The 27505-nt window shown below is 42.2% G+C and overlaps 1 protein-coding gene across 4 annotated transcripts in view; it reads right to left on the bottom strand.

Annotated features, from left to right (window-relative positions):
* Window positions 1-27505, bottom strand: part of NCKAP1L (NCK associated protein 1 like) — a 41158-nt gene that overhangs the window by 13113 nt on the left and 540 nt on the right. For 2 of the 4 annotated variants that reach the window (XM_028125397.2, XM_028125400.2), the window contains exons 2-22: window positions 26727-26837; window positions 25704-25796; window positions 18728-18784; window positions 17889-18031; window positions 16855-16945; window positions 16627-16764; window positions 15756-15804; window positions 15501-15657; window positions 12733-12789; window positions 12371-12467; window positions 11715-11824; window positions 11421-11553; window positions 10933-11014; window positions 10693-10751; window positions 10137-10282; window positions 8877-9009; window positions 8472-8591; window positions 6248-6393; window positions 5818-5949; window positions 4258-4476; window positions 2148-2278 (exon numbers count right to left, since the gene is read on the bottom strand). In XM_028125397.2, coding sequence (XP_027981198.1) covers window positions 2148-2278; window positions 4258-4476; window positions 5818-5949; window positions 6248-6393; window positions 8472-8591; window positions 8877-9009; window positions 10137-10282; window positions 10693-10751; window positions 10933-11014; window positions 11421-11553; window positions 11715-11824; window positions 12371-12467; window positions 12733-12789; window positions 15501-15657; window positions 15756-15804; window positions 16627-16764; window positions 16855-16945; window positions 17889-18031; window positions 18728-18784; window positions 25704-25796; window positions 26727-26837 — 2404 coding nt within the window. The remainder of the gene's footprint in view (window positions 1-2147; window positions 2279-4257; window positions 4477-5817; window positions 5950-6247; window positions 6394-8471; window positions 8592-8876; window positions 9010-10136; window positions 10283-10692; window positions 10752-10932; window positions 11015-11420; window positions 11554-11714; window positions 11825-12370; window positions 12468-12732; window positions 12790-15500; window positions 15658-15755; window positions 15805-16626; window positions 16765-16854; window positions 16946-17888; window positions 18032-18727; window positions 18785-25703; window positions 25797-26726; window positions 26838-27505) is intronic. The other 2 variants (XM_028125398.2, XM_028125399.2) reach the window with 2 other exon arrangements.

The raw sequence follows: 27505 nt of genomic DNA, 5'->3' as shown, positions 1-27505 counted from the left end.
CAACCCCAGAATCCCAGTTGTTTTTTTCCTCTGAATCCTTCTTCCTCTGGTCTGCCCAGATGCCTTATGGGTCCCTACCCATCCTGCTTCTGGCCCTTTGTGAAGTAAATGAAACCTGCCTGGAGAAATCCCCTGTTAGAAACACTAGAGACAAATCCAAATAGGAAGGAGCTCCAGCGATGATTTTTGGCCATGGGCCATCCCAGCAGAGAAAACCATAAATGACCAAAAGTAACCACAAGAGACCAGTAGCAGAAAAGTGAGTTTAACATAGTCAATAAGAGGTCAGAGGGGAAAGAAATCGAGAACCACCCTCTAGTCCTTGAAGGCAGAACCGGTTGATTTGGGGCTCCACCAAGGACAGAGGAAGTGGAACTGGTCAGAGTCCTGTCTGGATGAAATACGACACATTTTTGGTCTCTCCTATTTACAGTAGGAAGAACTGAGCTGAGAACTAGAAAAAAAGACTTCCCACCTGGTCGACTTACTAATGCTAAAATCGCTGACAGGAAGAAGAGCGGAACTGCCTGCTCTAGAGAGAAGACACACTGATCCACCAGTTTGGATCTGCCAATCCTCCTTACTCTAGTCTTCTCAACTCCAGGCTAGTAACCCTGGGGCATCCTTCTCTTTCCATCTATCTATTTTTACAGTAGCATTGCCCCATCACCATAGTAACTCAGGGAAATTGGGGTGGGGGTGGTATAAGGGGGAACCAGCCTTACCTCCTGCTGCTCATCAGTTGTCAGCAAGACCTAAAGCTGATTTTAGATGCTGCCTACAGTTTGTGGGTGGAGTTGATGAGAGGGGACATCTGAAACCTCCAACAGGCAAAGAGTAGGGTCAGCTTACTGATGGAGTCCGAATGAGGGTAAGAAGGAGATGGAGCTGAACAACAGAACTGTGTACTCTTTCAAAACACCTCCCCCCACACCAAGGAAGGGGAAGAATGGAGAAGGCAGGGTCATGGAAACATCCCCCACCCGCCCCAGACATCATGCAGGATCCACGATTTATATGGAGGTGAGAGGAAGGAGGAAGCAGTATGATAGTTCATCAATCAGTCAGTAACACAAATCCATTAAAAAGGATCTGTATGGCTGCCAGCCCTCTTTAAAAAGGAGAATGACTCCCAGCTCATTCACTCCACAATCCTTACCTGCTGGCCTTGAGACATCAAAGCACTTCTACACAATGGGAAGCAGCACTACATATGATTAAGCACCCAGGTTCTAGAATTTGACTGCCTTGAGTTAAAATCCCAGTTCTAGCATTTATGAATGGGTAACCTTAGGCAAGCTCCTTAACCTCTCTGTGTCTCTGCGTCCTCATCTGTAAAATGGGGGTAATAAGAGTACCTATCTCGGGTGCCTGGGTGGCTCAGATGGTTAAGCGTCTGCCTTCGGCTCAGGTCATGATCCCGGGGTCCTGGGATCGAGTCCCGCATCGGGCTCCCTGCTCCTTGGGAGCGTGCTTCTCCCTCTGCTTCTCTCTCTCTCTCTCTCTCTCTCCCTCCCTCTCTCTCCTCCTCTGTCTCTCATGAATAAATAAATAAAATCTTTAAAAAAAAAATTTAAAAAAAAAAGAGTACCTATCTCAAAGCCATTGTGAGGATTAAAGGAATTAATACACGTGAACCATTCAGAACTTAGCCCACAATGAATGTCATCTATTATTTTATCGTCATTGTTATACATTAGCAATCCAAGCTCTAGCTAAGTAAGGCCCTAAAATTTATCCCTAAGAAAGAAGATGCCATGACATCAGACCACTATTTAATAATTCCAAATATCAGAATGTCCTCCTTACATTTATCCTTCACCCTTCATTATATGTCCCACTCTTTATTCTGTGTGGAAATGGAAAATATTCACCACCCTTCTAAGAATAAACCCTTTCAGTGACTTGAGTGCCCTTGCCTAGCTCCTACCTCCCTTCATTCTCCTTCTCCACCTGCCACTCCCAGGCCACTCCTCAATTCTGTGCCTCGCTTAGGATCCCTTTATTGTTCCTAACATGTAATCTCACAGAGATGCTGAGGAGCATACAGAATGAGCCTCTGGGAAGGTAGGAGAATTTAGATGAGTTCTGTAGTACCGAGGGGAAAGGCTCAGCTCCTTGACAAGGAGACCAGGCCCTGGACTCACCAGAGATGTCAGAGAACTCCTCTGCACTGAAGTTCTGCTCCCCCTCTCTAGGAAGGCTGATGAAGGCCTGCATGGCTGGGGAGAGGATGATGGTCCCACTACTCGCCTGTCTAAGCAGACTTTCTAGGTACCTACAGGATTGGCCAAGAAAACACACAAGATTAGCATTCAATCCTTTCTCCATCACTCCCTACCACTACCACTGGGCTCAGGAAGAGAAACTCTGCCAAAGGCTGGGGTGCAGAGAAGAGACTCAAAGAAGACAGTAAAACACTCTAATTAACACCCCAAGCTATTGGCTCAAAAACAACTGGCAGTAATGTAATTCAGCTTCTCCTCCAATCTGCAGGTTATTTCACTGGGCTGTCAAATGTAACAGTGTGCACTCCCCTCGCTCAGCCCCTGCTCTTTTTCCAACTATTCTCTTCCCCCCCTCACCCTTGGCCTTTCTCTGTCAGTTAAGACAAGCCCAAACTGACGAGACAAGAAATTCCTACTAACTGGGGTCCTTTGAAACATACTTAGCCTCAACCTCCCCAATGAGAATGTTGGACTGAGAACCTAGGATTCTGGAAGCAGATCCTAAGTCAGACCTCCTGGACAGACAGAAGCCTTGTGAACACTGGTCATTTGGTCTCCAGATATTCCCCCCTGACGTCTGGGGAAGCTTTGGCCTCTAGCCACTGTCAGCAAAGGAGGGCTTGGCCAACCCGTGCCACTCACCCAGCCACTAGCTCTGGGCCTAGGTCCTACAGAAGTCACGAGCTAACCACGGGTGGGCCAAACCCAGCATCAAAGGTACGTTTTTTTTTCTTTTAATTTGAATTTGCTGTCAAAATTTTGAAACTGGGAGATTTTACATTAAAAATAAGGTTTTAGTGGGCAGTGATCAGGTGGAGGTAAGAGGTGGCTGCCCCCATCAGAGGAGCATGCCCTCTTTAACGGCTCAGTCTCCACCTAACCCACAACATCCATTTACCTCTTCTGACAGGCCCTGTTGGCATTTTTACTTGCAAACTTTGTCTCAGTCTTTCCCCAACTCGGGGTTCTTTGCAGCCTGGCACCTGCTGAGCTGATATTGGAATAAGAGCGCCACCCAGTGGCTTGGGAAAGTAGGAATCCAGCTCCTTTCCATCCTCAAAATCTCTAAGGAAACATTGCTAATTCCTACTTCCTCTGGTTTTGGAGAGGAGTCCTCCTTCCTGTTAAAAACAATCTGCTAGACTTGACATGGTCATGTCAGAGGTGAGGTGATAGTATTCTGGAGATATGGTGTTAGACAGAATAGTCTTCAGGGAGAGAAGCTGGACAAAAAGAGACAAAAGAGCTTCAGAAACAGGAAGAGAGAGCATTTGAAATTAAAACAGTGAGAATCCAGAAAAGGAAGAGTAGAAACTGGAGATTAAGAGGAAAAAGGTCAGGCGCCTGGGTGGCTCAGTCAGTTAAGTGACTGCCTTCAGCTCGGGTCATGATCCTGGAGTCCCTGGATTGAGTCCCGCATCGGGCTCCCTGCTCGGCGGGGAGTCTGCTTCTCCCTCTGACCCTCCGCCTCTCATGCGCTCTCTGTCTCTCATTCTCTCTCTCAAATAAATAAATAAAATCTTAAAAAAAAAAAAAAAAAAAGAGGAAAAAGGTCAGGGGCACCTGGGTGGCTCAGTTGGTTAAGCGTTTAACTCTTGATTTCGGCTCAGGTCATGATCTCAGGGTCATGATCTCAGGTCATGGGATCAAACACTGTATTGGGCTCTGCGCTCAGTGGGGAGTCTGCTTGGGACTTCCCCTCTCCCTCTGCCCCTCCCCCCACTTGCATGAAAGCACGCCCGCACACTCTCTCTCTCTCTGAAATAAATAAATAAATCTTAAAAAAAAAAAAAGGAGGAAAATGTCAAGTTGCTACAGAGTAGATGAATGGATGTTACAAGGAAGGTCCCCCATGAACAGAAGCAGATCTGGGTTTGCCCCCACTTACTGCTCTAGGCCTCAAGCAGAAACAAGCCTCTGGGGGTCTATGACCCTGGGAACTAAAATGCCTGGACCCAAGTTCTGACCTGGCAAAGGAAAAAAGGCTAACAAAGAAGTAAGGCGGTGGAAGAGGATAAGCAACACTGACCAATTTGTGTAGAAAGTGGTGATCGTCTGTTCTCCACACGAGTCCAGGGGCTGTGTCTGCTGGAGGAGGGCATTGCGGATGACTCTAGAAACATCTGCACCCACAAACTGGGCCAGTGACTGTATGAAACTGATATACGCTTTGACTCCTGCCAACAGCTCAGAAGGCCTTGCAATCTCTTGGGTCGTGGCGTTGTAGCCAGCCAGCCACACAATGGCTCTGGGTGACAAAAATCATAATCATAGTCATAATATTAAACACGGTAACAGCACACTTATACTATGTTCCAGGCACTGTGCTATGATTTAACTACATGCAATATCTCCTTTAAATCTCATAGCAACCCCGGGCGCCTGGGTGGCTCAGTTGGTTGAGCGACTGCCTTCGGCTCAGGTCATGATCCTGGAGTCCCGGGATCGAGTCCTGCATCGCGCTCCCTGCTCAGCGGGGAGTCTACTTCTCCCTCTGACCGCCCCCCCCCCCCGCCATGTGCTTTCTCTCGCTCTCTCAAATAAATAAATAAATAAAATCTTTAAAAAATAAAAAATAAAATAAATAAAATAAATCTCATAGCAACCCAATAAGGTAGGTACATTTATCATTCCTGCCCTGCCCTGCTCAAACCCTGCCAAGGCCCCCCATCTCACTCAGAATAAGTCAAAGTGCTTCCGATGACAGAGAAACACCTACACAATCTGCCACTCCCCCAACCTCTCTAACCTCACATATGACCCATCTGCCCCTGGCTCCTTCTGCTCCAGCCCTACTGGCCTCCCCTGTATCCTCTGAACATTCCAGGCAGGCTCCCACCTCAGAGCCTTTGCACTGGCTAGTTCCTCTACCTAGAATGCTTTCCCTAGGTAGTCACACACTTGGCTTCCTCAATTCCTTCAGGAGTTTACTCAAATGTCACTTTTTCAAGCAGGCCTTCCCTGGCAACTTGAGTGAATATACTACATATTCCAAAACAAAACATAGAAGACTAGGGGATTATTCAAAATAATTCTTCCCCTCATTTCCCCTAATTGCTGACTGTAATGCTCAATTCCAATATCAGGAATGTTCCTCCTACTTCAGGGGGCAATGGAAAGAGAGGCACAGTAGAAGGAAGGGAATCTATTTTATCAAAACCTATTTATGGCAGGAACTTTGAACTCACTGTTTATTACCTTTCATTCTGTACCAATTCTCAATTACAGGTAATTCTCATTATAAGGTAAATATCATTATCCTTATTTACAGGGTTGGAAACTAAGGCTTAAACAAGTCAGAACCCCTGTTCCAGGGTCTTAGCCGAGGGCCAGGATGTCAACACAGGTCTGCTGACTGCAAAAGTCCCGCTCACTCTACTAAGCCAGTGGTGATCAGTTCTGGTTGTTTCCCAAAACCACCTGTAGAAGTGTTGGACCCTTCTTGTTAGTGGATTTTAATAAAGATACTTGAGACCTACGCCAGATCGACTGTATCAGAATGACCACCAAGATGAATCAGATAAATCTAACAGAACCCAACTTTCAGAACGATCATAGGCTAACATAGAAGACAATGAAAGAGTGGTACCTGTTGAGTCTGGCCTCCAGATGGCTGCTGAGATACTCAGAAGGGAAGATGGTGTGTTCAAACACAGAGAAGCTGTGTACATGATTCATTGTCAATGCCAATTCTGTCAAGTTTAAGTGTAGCTTGTCCATGCTGGGAAATTGAGAAAGTAAAATGAGCCTTGATTACGGGTCTGACACTACCTGCTAATATCTGGGAAGGATTTGTCAGGCCCATGACCCTTAGACCCTTTCATCTTCTAGGACACCTAGACCAGTACATACTGATGCTGCCTTCAAAGGCAAAGGAGAAAATTCACATGTAAGTGCTTTTCCCTCTCTGTCATTCCCCACCACCACCTCCACGTTCTCTTGCTGTATCACCTTCCCTCTTCCCTGCTGTCCCTTCTTTGAGGAGTGCCCACCTAGCCCTCAAGGGCCCAGGTCCTCACTTGGTGACAATGCTGCGGTTCTTCCGGTGACTCTCAGCTCCTGGCTTGTCCCTCTCAGGCTCTCCTTTTCTGGGGGTCTGCTTCTGCTTCATGATTTTCTTATTCTTGGCCTTGCTGATGGTAGTGGCACAGTGCTTAGGTAGAAGCTATAGGAACAAACACAAGTGAGTAGAGACATGAGATTCCTTCCTAGAACTGACAAGAATCCCATCTAACAGGCCCTCCACTAATGTCTCTTCTTTCATTTTTCTACCTGTCTCTCTTTCCTTCCAGCATCTCTTTCTCTAATGGGGGCCCATTTGAACTGCACCCACTTCTTTCAGTTTTCACTAAATACCCCTCAAGGTTAGGGCTCAAAGTCTCAAAATGGCAGTGTCTTTTATGGATCAGATCATCAAGTCCCCACCCACATCCTGAGAGAGAGTCTGTCCTGATGGAAAAATTCAAGTAAAAGGATAGGTTCTAAGAGCTCCACTCAACTGCGCTTTCTTGGATCTTCCAACCTGAGGAGACAGTTGTTTTTTGCTTATATGGAAAAACCATCTACAATTCCTCATGTTCTGTCCCATGGAGTCAGCTACCCATACTAGCACAGCCCGCCAGAGACTCAGAGCTCACAACATGACCAGCACTGTCTTTCCACCTTTTTTTTTTACAAGATAGCATATTTCTTGCTAGTTAGTTTAAACACCAATTCTGCATTCCTTCTCTTCACCAAGATACCCAGTCAGCTGCACAGAAAATGTAAGATAGAATTATATATTCCTGTATCTCCTTCAAGGTAATCATCTTAGAATTCTCTCCATTTAACCCAATGCTGCTGAGCATGTGCAGAGCATGTCTGGAAACTCTCCATTCAGAATTACTCTCAGAACAGCATAAGAGCCGTGAGAAAACTGGTTTTGTTACTTCACAGTCACACTAAAAGATGTGACACTAAAGATATGTCAACCCTGAAATGGTGCCAAAATGTCTGTGGTTGATTCTGAAAGTAGTAAAAGACGTAACTCCATTAGTAATGGCAACATCACCAATTATTTTTTGGAAATGATAACTTTGGAGGGGGCGATACTCACTTGGTTGCAAAAGTTCTGGTGTGTGTGAAAACAATTACTCATATCATGTTTTCATCATCCTTGATAGAGCATTGAGCAAATCTCTTTAACTGTGTCCCTTGCATGTAGTAGGTATTCAAATGGAGTGATGAGTATACTCATAATCATACTTGTTTGCCTATATTCTTTGCATTCATTTTTTAAATTTCTTTCTAACATGTATTTGTATTCCTTTTTCCCTTAAATCAGGACATTCCCCAAGGGCAGGGATTGTATAACTTCCTTCTGGGGCCCATCCCAAAACCCAGCACAGAGCTTAGTGGCCAGTAAGTACCAAATAATATAGCAGCTAACATCTATTGAGAGTCGTGTACTAAATATTTAACATACTCAACTTCATTTCATCTCTATGATACCTCTACAAAGGAACAATTTTTATCCACATTTTACATATGAGAAGATGGAAAGGTTATGTAAGTAATAATATTAACTGTCCATATGTATACACAACACACACGCACATCCTGGCTCATCCTTCTCCCAAAGTTGCTACAAAGCCTGACTCAAACCCAGGAAGGGTAGGTAGTCTAGGAAACCTAAAAGACCCCAGGGCAACAGCAGAAGCAGCTCCTCATTTTCAAATTTTCTGAGATTTAGATTGAGCTCATTGTGACCAGGTGCTGTGAGTCAGTCAAGGGAAGGGAGAGAGGGGAAAACAACCAGATAAGGACAAGAAAGCAGCCCTGAGGATAAACACAGAGGAGAGGCCTGGAAATGGTTACAGAGCCCCAGATCAGGGTGCAGATGGACAGAAAGGTGAGACAAGATGGGTGATGTCGTGGGGGCGGGCACTGTCCTAACTATGTGTACACAGGGCAGAGAGAGGAGGGGAAAGAAATCAGATAGTTAACTCATCTCTCGGAACTCTTCAAATGAGAGCACTGATTTTGCTGGTGTGCAGCTGTTCAAATAAGAGTATTTTTAGATACATCTATCTAGTCCTGAGGGAGCAAAGACTGAAGGATTACACAAAGAAAAGAAACCTGCCATAAACTCAAGTACACAAAAGCCCTAGCCCTACTTGGAAGAAAAGGTTAGAGAACTTGGCGTTTGAGAGAAAGACGAGGTAAACAGAGGAAACTGAATCAGAGACAGAAGTCTGAGCCTACCTGCTCGCTCAGGTTTCGTTGTTCAGCACAGATCTCCAGGACGCAGTTGCTGGTCTGCTTGGCCAACTCTTCCAGGAAGGAGTTGCAGTGATGAAGGCCATGGTTCTTCAGGTGGGGGTACTTTGGGAAAGAGGAAGCAAGGAAGAAATTGTCATCACCAAGACAGCCTCTTCTTCCTCATAATCTGCTCTGATCCCTGGCCTGAGCCACCACTCCTTCTACAGAAGAAGAAACTCAGACCCAGAGAGAGGACACATTCTACATCAAGCTGAGACATTTAGGGACATGTGCCACATACCTATGTACCCTTCTTATGACCAAAACCAGCACTTGGAATTGTGTTTTGGGGAATAAGGATAAGATGTGATTAGAAGGATGGCAGGGCTTGGCGTCCAGGGTACGCACCTCCTCTGGGCACATCTCATGAGTGCAGTGGACAAAATGAGCACAGATCAGGGGGAAAGCGATGGCATAGCGCAACATGGAAGGTTCCTCCAGGGTCATAGCAAACATCTTCTCGAAGGTGCGGAGATGGAAGCTGAAGAAAAGGGGGAAGGAGACTTAGAACCAAGGTTCTAAGGTTGAGGTGCTGGTCCCTTTGAGGTGGAAAGAATATCTATTCTTTCAACAAATATTTATTGATCTTCACCCCTCCCTCCATTTCCACACACTTGTTTGGTTTGTTTTTTTTTAAGTAAGCTCTACGCCCCACATGGGACTTGAACTCATAAACCTGAGATCAAGAGTCATATGCTCTACCGACTGAGCCAGCCAAGTGCCCCACATTTCCCTACTCTTAAGGTAAACAGGAAACCAAGAAACTTAACCCTTTTAGACTTTTATACTGGACCCCATGGCAGTTTAGTGCTAATCTTCTTCCCTTCCCTTGTACAAAATCTGCTATTCTTCCCTCAGAACCTCTATGTGATCTGGGCCATTCTTCCTAATTTAGAAGTCCTTGAGTAATATTAATCCACATCCCTCCCAAAATTTGCCCACTCAGGCTCCAGAAAACTTTCTCAGGTTAATTCCATGATGCTAATCTTTCCTCAACCCTATAGCCTCTCAACATCATGCACTCTTTATATGCTTTCTTATGTTTGCAATTAATACGTTGATGTCCTTTTCACATGTGAGTGTTGTATCTCCCCACCAATACTGAATGTAGAGAGCAGAGTCAACATCTTGTGTTGTTTGTTTGACCTACCAAATGATAGAGTTATGTACAACAGTGGTCACTTGATAAATGCTGAATGATACCTAAGGAAGACAAACTAAGTTTCATTCTCCAAAGGCCCTAGTCTCCAGCTCTCTCAATTATTTTCAGCTCTCTCTACTAAAATTCCACATTTCCTATGTCTCTTTTAAATCACAATGTCCCAAGAATAAAAACAAGCTAAAGAAGGTTCCAAAGATAACAGTGTGGGAAAAGCCAAAGTGGTGAATTATCCCAGATAATTATCCTAAAGAAAGCCAAAACAAAAGGAAACCACCCTCAAATTCCTATCAGTTGGTAGAAGCTGGAATGAGTGGGTTGGAGCATCTGCGTCTAAGGAGGTATCAAAGAAAAAAGGTTTTCCCATCTGTAGGAAGGAACTGCTGTTCTCCACAGAGGCCAGGGAAGAGATCAGGTCAAATGATAGAGAGCTCTGAATGAGGACATACCAGAAAGTAGACAAGTCAGAAGTTTCCACCAGTATATTCTCTACTGAGTCCAGCATTCGGGAATGAAAGACAATGAGATTCATCACCTTGGCTAAGTCAGGGTTCTCGTGCAGGTGCAAGGGAGCCTTAGCCACACTGGTATATGCCTATGGTTGGAGTCAGAAAAACGGGGGAGAAGAACAAGATAAACGAGGGCTGCCTGCCTTGGAGCTACGGTTCGGCTAGGGTTTGTCCTGCTAATCAGCAATTTTCTTTTATTTTTTTTTAAGATTTTATTTATTTATTTGAGATAGAGAGAGGGAGAGAGAGGGAGTGAGAGCATAAGCGTGGGAGCGGCAGGCAGAGGGAGAGGAAGAAGCAGGCTCCCCACTGAGCAGAGAGCCTGACCTGAGCCGCAGGCAGATGCTTAACCCACTGAGCCACCCAGGTGCCCCTCAATCAGCAGTTTTCAACGTTGAATCACTCTATACAGGAGAGATTAGGAAATAAAAGGAGAAGGGATTGTTGCAGAGGAAGAACCCTCAGAATGGGAAACCATGAACAGGAACAGACCTACCTGTAGACGGAACCAGTCCAGCCTCAAACCAGAGAATTCAAATTTCTCTCCACTCTCCACTGTAAGAAAAATAGAAGTTTAAAAGAAAATAAGAAAACAGCACCCTATATCCTACTCCACAGAAGGGTAGGTCCTTTTCAAAGTCATCTTGTTCTATTCCCTGGCTTGAGATCAGTATTTCTAGAACAAAAGATGTTCACCCTTATATAGACTTTTCTTCCTCCACGTCCCTCCAATTACCTTGTTTGAGATTCAGGGAGGAGAGAGTACTGACGAATGAGGACATTATAATGGACTCCTCCTCAGGACACACAGACAGGTTCTAAAAGAGAAGTTGGAGTTGCCATCAAGTGGGTAGAGGTTCCACCAGGATATAAACAAGGACCACAAGGCTCACTCAGTACATGAAGGTATAAGAACTGCTAAGCGCCACAAACAGAAAGAGCTAAGCAAGAGATGGAGGGAACTCCCTGGCTTCCCTGCCATGTTAACACCCCATTTCTCTTTATTTTTCTCTTCTATTTTTATGTAGCTTCATGTAGGAGGAAAAAAAAAAAGACCACGGAGATTATTAGTCTTTTTTTTTCCATCTTTTAACAAATGTAGAGAGGAAAATCGGGCTTTTTGACACACAATCTACAGGGCATGAAATTCAGCCAGGGTGGCCCCCAAGGGGAAATGACTGGGGATTGCCCTGACATTTCCAAAGTAGAGGCAACTGAACTTACTTGAATGATGTCACTGAGTACAAGAGCATCAAATCTAGCCAGGTACTGAAGGTGATATTGCTGTATCACTTTGATGTGTCTTCGGACCAGAGCCCTAATCTCCTCCAACAAGAAAAGCAGTTCTGCAATGCTCCTGCAAAGTCAAGGATGAGAACAGGGAGATTGTGAGACCAGAAATATCACCTGAGACAAAGGCAGTGCAGACACTGAGACCTCCTGAGGTCATTGGATGTCTCTCTGTCCCTTTCCCCCATCCATCAAAGGTCAAGATTCTTAACCATGTCGAGTACTAACGAGTCAGCATAGTCCTCAGGGGTCTTTGTCTTGGTGACGTTTTCTGTGTGGCGAACCAGCCAGGTGACCTCATCACGAATGAAGGACAGGGCCATGAAAACATAAAGGGCCTAAGGAGAGGACAGGGTCTATGAGAATTTTCAACCTGAAAAACAGATTTCAAAGCACAGAGAACTATCATGATAATACGCATACAGATACAATTGTGTAGCCCCATCAGCAATAGTGTCCAAAAATAAACCCAGAGACCCACAAAAAAACATATGAAACAGAATCAGACATGTACATATGTTGACATTAGCTCATAGCCGATACTTTTTCAGCCCTATTAAATCTTAGAAATATTTACTAGGCATTTATGTGGTTTGGAAAAAAAAAAAGCAAGCTCTGTCTTCAATTAGTTCACACGCAAATAGAGGATAAGACAAGTACACAAATAGCTATGATATACTACCCCCTGATGGTGCCCAAAAAAGAGATCCAAAAAGTTTCAGGGTACTCCGAGAAGATTCAAGGGAATCAGCATATACATATACAAACAGATCACGAAAGACTCAGAAATGCAAAAACCCATGAATGCCAAGTCACTCCCCCCCACATAGAGCCTTTTATCATTGGTCATCATGCCCCTGCCAACATTTCTTCTTTCCTCTTGCCTTGGGACCCAGTAGTCCTGGCTCGTCAGTTAATACGCTCTCCAGCTCCTTCACTGCCATCCGCAGAAATTGGCGCCGCTGACAATGAAACTGGCCACTAAGGAAAGAAAGTGGAAACTAGAGAATAATGCCTCTCCTGTCCTTAAAAATCCTCCTAAGGCATTTAGGAAGGGATGTCAGGTAGGAAGGACATTCAATGCTACAGTTAGACTCGGTAAGAAAACATACGGAAACTGTGGGGCAGCAGCAAGTTCTTGGGTTGAAGCAATAAAGCTGTACAGAGACCCGGAGTGGCTTAGGTGAGAACAAAGGAGGGATTCCTATTCCAACCCCCCTTTGGAGAGCCCATTCCCCACCTTTACCTGTTCGCAATTACATGTTCCTTGCTTTCCTTTATGTCTGCCACTCTCTTGCCATACCTGGGGATTGACACGAGCACAGCAGCGTTGGCCACACCGCCGATTAGAGGCCTTGTCCCACCTTCCCAGTCCTGAGAGATTCCAAACTACAGCCTATGTACGGTAAGCATGGGCAGCCCTCACTAGCAGGATCTTTGCAAACCCAACTTCCCCCCTGGCCTATTAATCAGAGGCTCACAGAACTTAGAGATTACCCAGTTCTCTTCACTGTTTTGAAAATGAAGAAAATAATCTCTAGGGAAGAGAAATGACTAGCCAGGGGTTACATAGGGTTTTAGTGGCAAAGCTGGGACTGGAGTTCTCCTCCTGTCCCAAGGCTCTTGCCTTGACACGGTCAGACAGAAGTACTCTTCCAGGTTTGAGGGAAATAAAAGAGGCAGAGCATAAACATGACAAAGGGCCTGATCTTAAGTTAAGAGTAGTTACTCCAACTCTACCTTGGATCCCACCCATCTCCTCTTAGAATTTGCCTTTATCAGTTACCTCTTTGTCGCTTTAATCTTTCCTCTCGGCTGGTTTATCCTCTTCTTCCAACACAGGAGTTCAAAGCCTCCCTCCCTTATCCCCAAAAGACCTTCAGTTGACCCTGACATTCTACTAAACTTTCCTATTCTCCCACACTACCAAACTCCTCCAAAGAGACACCTAAACGCTTTTTACTTCCTCACCTTTCAATGACCCCTGAATCCCACAAGGCCTTTGACACTAAAATACTACTCTCTCTAAAGTCAATGCGAATGGCCGAATCACCAGATGGCCTTTTCATTGCTCTGTTTGTCTGTAATATTTGACTCTCCTGACCATATCTCTTTTTTTTCTACTAGTGATCCACCCTCAAAACTCCCACATTACCTTAGGCTCTGTGTGCTCCCTGTGTTCTGTATATCTGTCTCCTCTTGTCCAGCATTACTGTTGCCACTGCATTAGTCAAACTTCATAACCTGTCTTTTCCCTTCTCCAAACCACTCCCTTATTGAACTTGGCACAGAATCAAAGAAATTTAGGGTTGGAAAGTATCTTAATTAAATCAGGATTCAACTTCACGGCATTCCTGGGAGATAATTATTTCAACCTCTATATCCTATGATGGAAAGTGACAGGATTAAGAGTCAAAAAATCTGGAATTATTTCCTAATTCCATATTAACTGAGTGACATTGAGATTGAGCTCCATTTTCTCATCTATAACAAAATATATTAATACTTATACCTGAGGATAAGTAACATAAAGATCAAATTAGATCATTTATGCCAAACAACTCCCTACACTATAAATCTTACATGTTAGCTGTTGCTCTTAGTGATAGGGAACTGAACCTCTTCAAACATGCCTTCCATTCCTTAAAAGCAATAATCATTAGAAAGTTTTATAGGTATGTAGAAATGAATATAGATATAGACTCAAATCTACCCCGTAACTTGTAATTATTAATCTTAGATTTACTCTCTCTTAACTCTGACAATGATTTTTTTATGATAATACACAGTTGTTGAGAGTATGAGGAATAAGTATTTTCATAGACTGTAGATAGTAATACATCTGTTTGGAAGGCAGTTTGGTAGGAGCTATTAGAATTTGAAATATGCGGGGGCACCTGGATGGCTCAGTCGGTTAAGCGTCTGCCTTCAGCTCAGGTCATGATCTCAGGGTCCTGGGATGGAGCCTGTGTTGGGCTCCCTGCTCAGCGGGAAATCTGCTTGTCCCTCTGTCCCTCCCCCCACTTGTGCCCTTGCTCTCTCTCTCTCTCTCTCTCTCAAATAAATAAATGGAATCTTTTAAAAATTAAAGTGAAATAAAATAAAATTTGAAATATGCATACCCTTTACCCCAGCAATTCTACTTCTGAGAATCTACCTTATAGAAATATTCACAAAGATATATGTCTAAGAATGTTCATTATAGCATTGTTTGTAATGATATTTTTTAAAAAGGAAACAGTCTCAACTATGCCTCAAATAAAAAACAAAGAAATTAAAGTAGAAACAGTTCAAATGTCCATCATAGGGGATTAGGTAAATAAATTATGTTTCAACCACATAACAGAATACTTTTCAACTGTTAAAAAGATTAAGTCTCTATAGACTGATATGCACAGATATCCAAAATAGAGTAAGTGAAAAAAAGCAAACTGCAGAACATAATGTAGAGTGTGGATCCACTGCTCTTTAAAAATTGCTTATATAAGGTTGAAAATACATGCACATCTTTACATGTTTATATATACACACAAGCATCTGGATGATATACACCAAACTATTCTGGGAGATGAGACAGTAGTCAACTTCCACTTTGTATTTTGTACATGTTTGGATTTTAGTTTACAACTATAAAAAATAATGAAGGTATTTGACCCCTTCCTCAATCCAACACCTCCTTCTCTTTATAGTTCTCTATTCTTCCCTTCAAAAACTTCTTAAAAGACTTACTTATTAAATTTGTTATCTCCCATTTGCTTCTAAACCTACCACAACCCAGCTTTCAACCTCAGCATTCAACTGAAGTTGTCCACAGGAAAGACCCTGAGACCATCTTTATAGCCAAATCCAATGAACATTTTTCAATCCTTACTTTCTTTGACCTGTCAATGTCATCTAATGTAGATAACCGATCATTTCTCCTAAGAATGCTTTCTTCCCTTGATTTCTGTCTTCCCTCTTCTGAAGACCCCTAAAAAACGCTCACAATAAGATCAGCTGGCTCTCGTGTCTCACCCTTTCCAACTGCTAAATAAGTCCTCGGTGACCTTGTGCACCTGCAGCACGTCCTCCCGGATGAGGGTGATGTACAGGGAGCCCTGCAGACACAGCTTCCACAGCTTCTGGCACTGGCTATTGGAGTTGAGGCAGCCATTACAAAGAAGAAACCCAACTGCAGGTGGGTGAAACAGTGCAGAGGAAGACTTTTAGAATTTTCTATCCATGTAAATTGCTGCTTCATCGATTCCCACCTCATCCCACAAAACTTACTGATAATCCAGCGCTCCATCACTTCCACAGACAGGTACTCACAGGCCATCTGTGAGAAGGGAGGCAGAGATGGTCAAGCCGTTACTGAACTTGGTCTCCCCCTAAAGACTAAGGCCATCAAGACAAGGGCAGTCAAGCTAGAATTTAAGTGCCAAAACCAACTTTTATTTTACCAGACTGGATCAGGGCACTGTGATAAGCCAGTAGTTGGGGAACCTGCCAATAATAGAGGTGAGGCAACCAGAAGTGGGCTGAGGAAAAACAAATGCAGTTGAGAAAAGGAAGAGGAGGTTGGGCTGGAAGTCAGGACAAATAAAAGGTTTAATATAACTTCTCTTCAATAGTTCAGAAAATTTGCATTTTCAAATACTCAAAACATTCTCATGATTTCTCCCTCCTTTGGATTCTTTTACCACTTAAAGTGGAAATCACTCATTTGGCATTTCTCATTCATCTTGTACCATCCCTTATATTTTTATGACTATATGGCATATATTCCCTTACAAGACTCTAAGTTCTTTAAGCATGGATGTTGGGCCCATAGTAATTGAACAAAAATATGTGTTAATTGACACCTATGTTCAAGTTCCTGCTAGGCTGAATAGTGTCTAATGACTCAGTTTCATCTACCCATTCATTCTATGATTAGTTATTAAATTCTTTCTATGGGCAAGCACACACTAATCCTCGTCCAAACAAAAGCTCCAACCCAACCATGAGTTTTAGCTACAAGAGGTGATCAACTTAGATGCACATCCTAGAAGAGGCTTAAAGCACTCTTAGAGATGCTATTTCCTGAAAGAAGCACTCTCTACAGAGATGGCCTTGGCAAAGAGAATGCCATCACTGACAAGAGGAGAAGGGAACGTACTGTGTCTGAATTAGCAGGGTTGATCATGGCTGGGGGGGTGCTGATGAGACTCAGCAGCTGGGCACTGCGCCACTGCTCAGCCCCCTGGTTCCTCCGGACGAAAAGGAAATGCAAAGAGAGGAGGGCTTCACTCACAGCCTGGGGGGAGAAACAAATGAATCCTTAGTGTCAATGATGAGGATGATATACTTCCGCTGCAGGAATTCCCCACTCGCTCAGGGAACTTGCCTTCGTGTGAGGCCCAAACTCCTCTGTCAGCTTCTTCAGAGGGTGGTCATACTCTAAGACCATCTGCCCCAGACGGGCAAAACTGGGGTCACTGGAAGAAAGCATAGGCAAGAAGAGTTACAGGTCTCCCTTAACCATGATGTAAACTCTCGTGTTTGCATGTAGGATAAAGACATGTGCATAGGCTGGCATTCCCCTCCACCTCCAAAGATATCTATACTGAACTGTGAATTACATATATAGATAACCCATTCCAGGCCCTGGTGCGTTAAGCTATTAGACAGAACTACATAATTTGAGGCAGGTCCATGAAAGTTTCTTCCTTGTAAGCACCCAAAATGGTGTTGAACACATGTTAGGTACTCTATGAATTCATGTTGATTAGTCATAATTCTAGTGATATGCCTTAGACCCAAATTTGTATACAACCCAAAAAGATATATATACATTCAAAGCTAATGGGTAAGGCATGTGCCTAGGTATTCATGTAGACACATGGGAATACACATCATACATAGAACAATGTGTCACAGCCTCCTCTGATCCCTCTGGTCTTTATTTTTTCAGCCCTTAAATACTTTTATTATTTGCACTAATGGAGGGGCACAGAATTTCAGATAATCCAAAATCCATTTATATTTGGCTTCAAATGTATTATTGTACATTACTTACCTCTAATGGCTTTACCTTGCTAATATTATTCTTACCAATACTTAAAAAAAAACTTTCGTTTCCTTTTACAATAACCTGAAAAGCACCATGGAAGCCAGCCCAGGATTAAAAACTGATCAGACACAATGCAAATTGGATAATCCACTAGCAGATATTCAAGAGTTAACTATATGTAAAAGTGCAGTATACTTGTTGATGTGTATGCCATTATAAGTATTTAAAGTGTTTTTATTTTGCCTGGATCATCATGCAGATTACAGGTTCTCAAATGAGAAAACATGGCTTCTATTTCCTTTGCATCCACCTTGTACTTCATACCACCATGTATGAGATTCTTCATTTCCTATATCCCCTTCACTCACCCGTGCCCATGCAGCATCTCATGGGCACAGTTGTACATGCCGATGAGGACTCGGCGGTCCTCAATCCGTGACAGAAGTAAAATAACTGAGGTGTAAGTCACAATCAAGTCCAGGTAACTCCGAGTGAAGTCAAAGTTGAGATTCTACAAGGAAAATACATAAGAACCCAAGAATAGCAAGGTCAATTAATCGCCATTTCAACAACCATTATAGATAGTGCCAAACAGACTTTGAAAGGGTCGCTTTAGAAGGAAGACTGGCAGGATGGAAAATTCAGAAGGAGACCATTGGAACAACAGTCAGGGTTTAAAAGTGAGCTCAAGGTACAAAAAGGCCAGGAGAGGGGCGCCTGGGTGGCTCAGTTGGTTAAGCGACTGCCTTCGGCTCAGGTCATGATCCTGGAGTCCCGGGATCGAGTCCCGCATCGGGCTCCCTGCTCAGCGAGGAGCCTGCTTCTCCCTCTGACCCTCCCCCCTCTCACGTACTCTCTCTCTCTCATTCTCACTCTCTCAAAATAAATAAATCTTAAAAAAAAAAAAAAAAGGCCAGGAGATATGGTAGCATCTGGAGGTTAGAAGAGGTGCAATAAGAACATTTTTGTGTAATTTTTATGTTAAATCATACTTCTGATTTACTTAACACATATATACTTTAACTTTAGCACTTGATATAAAAGAATTACAGTCCTAGAATGAATAATACAGTATATTGTTATATATTATATTATATCATAATCCTGAAGGAAGAGCCATTCCTCCAGTCCCTTCCCAACCCACACTGTCCCAACCAAGAACTTTTCAATGGCTCTGAGGATAGAAGAGAATTACAAAGAATCTTACAATATCAAAATGGCACTGGCAGGCATCAATGGTGTTGAGAAGTTCATATACATGATCCTGGGGGTAGAATTGGAAATGAGAATGAATAAAGGATAAAGAGAAGATGACATGTACTACCAGAATTTTAAGGGAAAGTTTCTCTCCCTTATAGGTCCTAGACAGCCACCAAATAACACAAGGGAAACATTGCTGAATAGAGGGAGTTCCTTCTCAGAAAGCCAGCAGTGGACCTCTATCAAGCTTACTCTACAATATGCTCATGTTTCCAAAGGCACAAGTCACTGCTATATTATGCACACTCTCTCTGATTTTATCATCCCAGTGTCCCCTTCCTCCACAAAAAAAGATTATAAAATGAAGATCATCTGATAGGCTCTTCTTATTTAAATTCAATAATTAACATATAGTGCATTATTAGTTTCAGAAGTAGAGTTCAGTGATTCATCAGTTGTATATAACATCCCATGCTCATTACATCACATGCCTTCCTTAAAGCTCATCACCCAGTTACCCCATCCCCTTACCCCCCTCCCCTCCAGCAACCCTCAGTTTGTTTCCTATGGTTAAGAGTCTCTTATGGTTTGTCTCCCTCTCTGGTTTCATCTTGTTTTACTTTTCCCTCCCTTCCTCTATGCTCCTCTGTTTTGTTTCTTAAATTCCACATATGAGTGAAATCCTATGATAATTGTCTTTCTCTAATTGACTTATTTTGCTTAGCATAATACCTTCTAGTTCTATCTACATCATTGCAAATGGCAAGATTTCGTTTTCTTTTTTTTTTTTTTGATTGCTGAGTAATAGTCCACTGTGTATATATCCCACATCTTCTTTCTCCATTCATCTGTCGATGGACATCTGGGCTCTTTCCATAGTTTGGCTATTGTGGACATTGTTGCTATAAACATTGGAGTGTAGGTGCCCCTTCAGGTCACTACATTTGTATCTTTGGGGTAAATACCCAATAGTACAATTGCTGGGTCATAGGGTAGCTCTATTTTTAACTTTTTGCAGAACCTCCATACTGTTTTCCAGAGTGGCTGTACCGGCTTGCATTTCCATCAGCAGTGTAAGAGGGTTCCCCTTTCTCTGCATCCTTATAGGCTCTTTCTAAGATACCAGAAATCAGGCCCATTTTTATTGATGAATCCCAAAGTTTGTTCTTGGATTCCATCTCCTGCTCTCAGAAATTAATCATTAACAAGTGGGAATACTACCCAACTTTCTATGTGTTTCTATTTACTGACCACCTACTATGTGCTAAATACTTACTAAGTCATTTGTATATACTTCCTTTAACCCTCATTCCAGCGTGATAGGGATTTTTTTCTTTTCATACATAATTTTACCTAAATAAATATGCGGTTTTATTGTGGATACCTCCCGCCCCCGACATTAGCACCCACCCTCCATCCTGTACCAGCCCCCAGGTAAACCAGTTTAACAACCCAGTATGGCCTTTCTTAATTTTATCCCTATTTATACAATCCTATTCAGATAGAGAGGGGGAAAAAAGAAAGAGCTAGAGAGACAGGTTTTTTGATCATCATTTGTGTTACAAAATTGAGATAATATTGTACTCTTCTTGCCATATTGCTTTTCTCATTCAACCTTACCTGCTGAAAGTCCTCCAAGTCATCTGGTAGAACACTAAAGCCCTTCTTTTTAATGGCCACATAATAGCCCATGATATGGCCAATTCATTCAGCCTTTTTCTCACTAATGGATGTTTGCTTTTTTCCCAATTCCTGGCCTATCCTTTGTTCCCTATTCCTGCCATATTGGTACTTTCATTTTTACAAAAGCAGAACTGCTAGATCAAAAAGTATATATATTTTTATTTTAAAAATACGTTGCCATGTTCTGCATGGAGCACTGGGTGTTATACACAAACAATGAATCATGGAACACTACATCAAAAACTAATGATGTAATGTATGGTGATTAACATAACAATAAAAAATATTTCTAAAAATTAAATAAATAAATAAATAATGACAGGAAAAAAACTAATGATGTAATGTATGGTGATTAACATAACAATAAAAAATTTAAAGAAAAAAATACGTTGCCAAAGACTTGAGCAGATCTTTATACAAATGGCCAATAAGTAAATGAAAAGATGTTCAACAAGATTAGTTGTCAGGGAAATACAAATTAAAACAAGATACCATCATATACCCATGAGAATGGCTAAAAGTTAAGTCTGATAATAGGAAGTGCTGATGAAAATGGGGAACAACTGGAATACTAACATATTGCTGTCAAGAAGAGAAAATGGAACAATGACTTTGGGGAAAAGTTTGGCAGTTTCCTATAAAATTAAACACATACATACCATTTGATTTAGCAATTCAACTTCTAAATTATTTACCCAAGTGAAATGAAAAATACATTCCCACAATGATTTATACTCAAATGTGTATAGCATCTTGTGCGTAATGGCCAAAAATATGCATAATGGACACAACCCAAATGTCCATCAACAGGTAAATGGGTAAATTGTACCCATACAATGGAATAGTACTCAACAAAAATAGGAAATGAGGGTGCCTGGGTGGCTCAGTTGGTTAAGTGACTTCCTTTGGCTCAGGTCATGATCCCTGAGTCCCAGGATCGAGTCCCCCATCAGGCTCCCTGCTCAGCGGGGAGTCTGCTTCTCCCTCTGACCCTACCCCTTTTGTGGTCTCTCTCTCTCTAAGAAATAAATAAAATCTTTTTAAAAACATAGGAATTGAATTGTAGTTACATGAAACAGCATAGATAAAATCTCAAAAACATTATACTGAGCGAAAGAAGCCAGACATAAAGGAATGCATACTGTATAAATTCTAATTATATGAACCTCTAGAAAAGAGAAGAAAATTCTAATCTAGAAAGCACATTAATGGTTGCCTACGGGAAGCGGGAAGCCTGCTTCTCCCTCTCCCACTCCCCCTGCTTGTGTTCCCTCTCTCACTGTGTCTCTCTCTGTCAAATAAATAAAATCTTTAAAAAAAAAAAAATGGTTGCCTAGGACCAGGGTTTGGGGAAGCAGGGATTGACTGGGGGAAAAAAGGCTCAGAGAACATTTGGGGGTGATGGAAATTTTTTTTAAGATTTTATTTATTTATTCATGAGAGACAGAGAGAGGCAGAGGGAGAAGCAGGCTCTCTGCTCAGCAGGGAGCCCGATGTGGGGCTCCATCCCAGGACCCCAGGATCATGACCTGAGCCGAAGTCAGATGCTTAACTGCCTGAGCCACCCAGGCACCCAGTGGTAATTTTCTATACTGTCACTGTGGTGGTTGTTACATAGGTGTATATATTTGTCAAATTTTTTAAAATGGGGAAAAAATGTTTCCATATTATCTTCCCCAAAAGGCCTTATCTAAATTAACTCATGGAGAAACTAAAGCTAGGAGCAGTTAAGATACTTACGCATGATCAAAAACTAGTAAGGGATTGTACCAGAATTAGAACATGGCGCCCATGATTTTCCCCTCTATACTACATGACTTCTGAACCTGTCTAGCTCTATGTGACTTCAGTTACTGGGAGGGCCTTTCTACAACCCCTTCTTGCAACCCAATTCCCACAGGTTTTAGCTGAGGTTTGCTTTCAGCCACTCACACAATGTCACTACCTAAGTCTTATCCTCTTAAAGGTAAGAATCAGAAGAGAATGGAATTAACATTTGTTGGCCTTCTAAGCTTACTATATGCTCAACACTAAGCTAGATGTTTCCCATGCATTATCTCATTTAATTCTCACAAATACCTCACATAGTAAATCTTATTTCCCCATTTTATAGATAAAGAAACTGGTATTCTTGTCTAAAGTCTTACATCTGGTAAGTGTTTAAGCTGAGATTTGAAACCAGGTCTGTCTGATTCAGAGCCTATCTACCTTACAATGCACAACACCTCAGTGTCTCTATTATCCCTCTTGCCCTAAATGAGCCATACCATACACCCTGGGCTCCGAACTTTACCAGTGCAGCAACCAGCAGTGTCCTAAAATCCCCTTTGGACTCCAACCTTTTCTAGTGAGAGGCTTCTTTACAGGCATCCAGCATTCTTTTAACCACCCCCACCAGTGCCTACCTTCTTCCTAACCACTACTCTCAATTCCAAGATTAATAACTTCTGACTTGACCCTCCTTCAGATTTTACAGTTTTCCTTGGCCCCACTTCTCTCTTCATTGTGTGTTGAGTGGCTTGGATTAGCCCCCTTGGGTAGACACAGGGCGCCCAAAACAGGGTTTCATATTCTTGCATCATTGAAGAAATACGATACCATCACAAACTTGGATTGCTCAAATGGCTAACATTTGTGTTATTTCTTAAATTCATAAATAATACATGCTAATTGCAGAAAAATTAGAAAATACAAACAGGCATAATTTTAATTAATTTTTAAAACCTCTCAAAATCCCACCCATCAGAAGTTCAAATTTTATTTATATGCATGTTTATCCAAGTAAATACATGTATTAGGGACATCTTATGTCTTACTGTATTATAATTTGCTTTTACATTAAAGAACATATGAAGAACATTTTTCTTTTTTTTTTTTCTGAAGATTTTATTTATTTATTTGACAGAGAGAGAGACAGCTAGAGAGGGAACACGAGCAGGGGGAGTGGGAGAGGGAGAAGCAGGCTGCCGGCCGAGCAGGGAGCCCAATGTGGGGCTCGATCCCAGGACCCTGGGATCATAACCTGAGCCGAAGGCAGATGCTTAACGACTGAGCCACCCAGGCCCCCTGAAGAACATTTTTCTATGCCAATTAACATGAATATATATTAACATCTTTCACAGCTGTATATTCATTTATAGGCATATACTCTGAACTTTTAACCAAATCTCTATATATTGGATACATCAATTATCAACTTGTCACTATTTTTTTTAAGATTTATTTATTTATTCAAGAGAGAGAATGTGTGTGGGCACACGTGCATGCACGTGCACGGGTGGTGGGAGGGGCAGAGGGAGCGAATCTCCAAGCCAACTCCCTGCTGAGTGTGGAACCAAAGCCTGGCTCAATCCCAGGACCCATGAAATCATGACCTGAGCCAAAATCAAGAGTCGGACGCCCAACCAACAACGCCACTCAGGTACCCCTCAACTTGTCACTATCTTAATGCAACAGAATACATTATTTTCTTTTAGGAGTACATTCTTTTTTTTTTTTTTAAGGTTTTATTCATTTATTTGACAGAGAGATAGAGAGAGCACAAGTATGCAGAGAGGCAGGCAGAGGGAGAAGAAGCAGGCTCCCCGCTGAGCAGGGAGCCCGACAAGGGGCTTGATCCCAGGACCCCAGGATCATGAACTGAGCCAAAGGCAGACGCTTAACCGACTGAGTCACCCAGGCACCCCAAGAGTACATTCTTTTACATAACTTTGCACTTCTGATTGTTTCCTTAAGAATAATTTCTACGGGGGCGCCTGGGTGGCTCGGTCGTTAAGCATCTGCCTTCGGCTCAGGTCATGATCCCGGGGTCCTGGGATCGAGCCCCACATCGGGCTCCCTGCTCCGCGGGAAGCCTGCTTCTCCCTCTCCCACTCCCTCTGCTTGTGTTCCCTCTCTCGCTGTGTCTCTCTCTGTCAAATAAATAAATAAAATCTTTAAAAAAAAATAATTTCTAGAAGTAAAATTGATACATTAAAAAGCATGTGTTTTTAAGACTTTTGAAACACATTATCAATTTGCCCTTCAAAAACATTATGCCAAATAATTCTTACAGTTGGTTTACATTTACAAAAATAGTTCCTGCTCCTTATTTAAAACTCAAATAAAAATATCACTATATAGTATTGCTACCAAATATTACAACCAGACAATTAACAAATCATACAAATCCAAATTGAGGAATATTCTGAAAAATAACTAGTTTGGACTCTTCAAAAAGGTCAGTGTCATAAAAGCCAAAAAAAAAAGGCTGGGAACTATTCTAAAGACTACAGAGACATGACAATGTATTCAATGTATTATCCATGAGAATGTGAACATGGGCTATACATTAAAACTAATAATATTGTAACAATGTTACATTTCCTGAGTGAGATAATTGCTTTAGGGTTATGTAAGAAAATATTCTTGTTCTTAGATATATGCTAAAGTATTTAGGAAGGGAAATGTCATAATATCTGCAACTAACTCAAATGGTTCAGAAAAAAAATAAAGATAAGCAAACATGACAAAATACTAATGATTAGGAACTCCAGGAGAAGAGTAGAAGAATATTCATTGTAATACTCCTGAAATTTTTCAGTAGATTTGTAATAAAATATTAGGGAATCATACTTAAAATACATGAATACTTAATAATACTTAAAAATGTATAGTTTACGGGCACCTGGGTGGCTCAGTCATTGAGCGTCTGCCTTTGGCTCAGGTCGTGATCCCAAGGTCCTGGGATCAAGCCCCGCATCAGGCTCCCTGCTCCATGGGAAGCCTGCTTCTCCCTCTCCCACTCCCCCTGCTTGTGTTCCCTCTCTCGTTGTCTTTCTCTCTGTCAAATAAATAAATAAAAATCTTTAAAAAAAGTATAGTTTAATAAATTAAAGCTGATCATAATTCACCCCAAAGGTAGTTATTTCTAACAGTTTCATGTAAAATGTTCCAAGTCTTTCCTATGTACATACTATGTGTATAAGCCTACGTATCCTTTTAAATGAAATATAATTATATCAGACACTATTGTGTAACTTGCAACATAAATGAACATCAACTAGGGGCATCTGAGTGGCTCAGTTGGTTAAGCATCCGACTCTTGATTTCAGCTCAAGTCATAATCTCAGGGTCGTGAGATGGAGTCCCACACTGGGCTCCTGCTTGAGATTCTCTCTCTCCCTCTTCCTCTGCCCCTCCCCCCACTCATGGGCTAAATATGTAAATAGAATCTTTTTTAAAAAATGAACATCTACTAAAGAAGGAATAACCTCTGACAGATAATGCCTACATTGGGGACCTGGGCTGGGAGAGCTCACCCGAAATTCCATGACATCCACAAATGACTGGTAGTAGTTGGTGAGAAATCTAATTATCTCAGATTTTTCCCGATGTACTGGTCCTAAATGTTGCTGAGAGAAACACAAAACAAAAATTTTAAAACACAAAATAAGAAGACAATTGATCAAAGTAACCCAAGAAGAATAGGAGTTATACCTAAAACATTCTTTTTTTTTTTAAGATTTCATTTATTTATTTGAAAGAGAGAGAGCACAAGCAGGGGAAATGGCAGAGGGAGAGGGAGAAGGAGGCTCCCTCCTGAGCAGGGAGACTGATGTGGGGCTCAATCCCAGGACCTGGGATCAAGACCCCAGCGAAAAGCAGACACTCAACCGACTGAGCCATCCAAGCACTCCTACCTAAAACGTCTTGAAGAGGCTTGAAATACACTGGCAAAGTTGGAAAATATCCAATACTCTGAAGGTCTTAAACAGAGGAGATTCTCTAGAAAGAATGATGCATGTGATCCTGACTAGATACAGAATGCTAAATGAGAGGAAATTTCAAGATCCCTTTCAATCAAGGAAGCTTACCATTTATACTAAAGTCAAAAGAGGCAGAGTGAGAAGATGCCACAGGTACAATGGTAAGAAATCTAGGGATAACATTTAATAGGGGAGAAGTAAGGGATGGTTCATGAGATGCATAACTAAGATAATTAGCAAGGAAACACTAAGTTGGAAACAGGAACAGCAGAAAATATATTCACCCTGCTGGGCTGATCAAACTGTCTTCCTCTACAAGGACAAGGTGTTCTCGTGAATCTTGCAATGGAGAAAGGGGCAATGCTTTATTCTAACCTACCCTGTGAGAATCCCATCTTATCTCAGAATTCTCAAGACTACAAGAACCTGAAGCTCTGTGACTGAGCCCAGGAAAACTAAAAGAAGGCTACTCTATCCCTTGCCAACTTCAAAGAAAGGCAGTCAAAAGAGGAGAGCTTAAGCCACCCAAGTGTAAAGTTATTTCAGAGAAAGGGGCAGGGGGGACCATGTTCTCACCGTGCTGTTTCGGACATCTATGTTGGGAAATTTCTTGTTGATGTACTTGAGAGAAGATTCCATGGACTTTTCCAGTAAGAAAGGTGGTTTGGATTTGGGGTCTGAACAAGTCTGCACCAGTAAAACACACTATATTTTAACCCTTTCTCCCACCACTCCAAACATACTTCTTCTTGCTGCATTCATCTACACACAGTCTCTCTTATGGAAAGGGAATCTGGGAATTCATTACAAAAGCATAACAGTAGATGAGAAACAAGCTTCAGGGCATGAAGCCAACTATCAGTAGAGCTGAACAACCTGGGTATCTTGTCTTACCAAGAGGAGTTCAGTGTCTGCTCAGCCCCAGTACAAAGAGGAAGCTCTTTCCCCACCCCTCAGCTGAAGCCGGAAGAAGAAAAGCAGCTGCTTGGGGGTTAGACTTCACGGGTGAGTGTGTCACAGTGTCCATATGTAAGTATCTCATCCCAAAGAGTGTCTGTGGGGGACGTGGGGTCAGAGAAACCATGTTCCTGGTGATTTGTTTTATTATAAAATACGCAAAAGTTCCCTCTCCCTGTTTTCTCTTTCAAAAACTCCCCACTCTTGCCCATCTTTATCTCTTCACTTCCGTAGGCCCAGCCCCTCACCCCCTAGCCTGATCTTGTCCCCAGCATCTCTCAATTCCACAGTTCCTATCCTAAGCACACACACACAATTGCAGCATGAACTCTCAGACACTGAGTACCTCAGAAGGCATCTACCCATATTTTATTGAAATATCATATCTACTTTTTCCT

This window comes from Eumetopias jubatus, unplaced genomic scaffold (assembly GCF_037043125.1).
Source record: "Eumetopias jubatus isolate StellerSeaLion01/CBP00866 unplaced genomic scaffold, mEumJub1_p1.0 scaffold_8, whole genome shotgun sequence".
Classification (NCBI taxonomy): Eukaryota; Metazoa; Chordata; class Mammalia; order Carnivora; family Otariidae; genus Eumetopias; species Eumetopias jubatus.
This window is presented reverse-complemented; position numbering and strand designations above follow the sequence as displayed.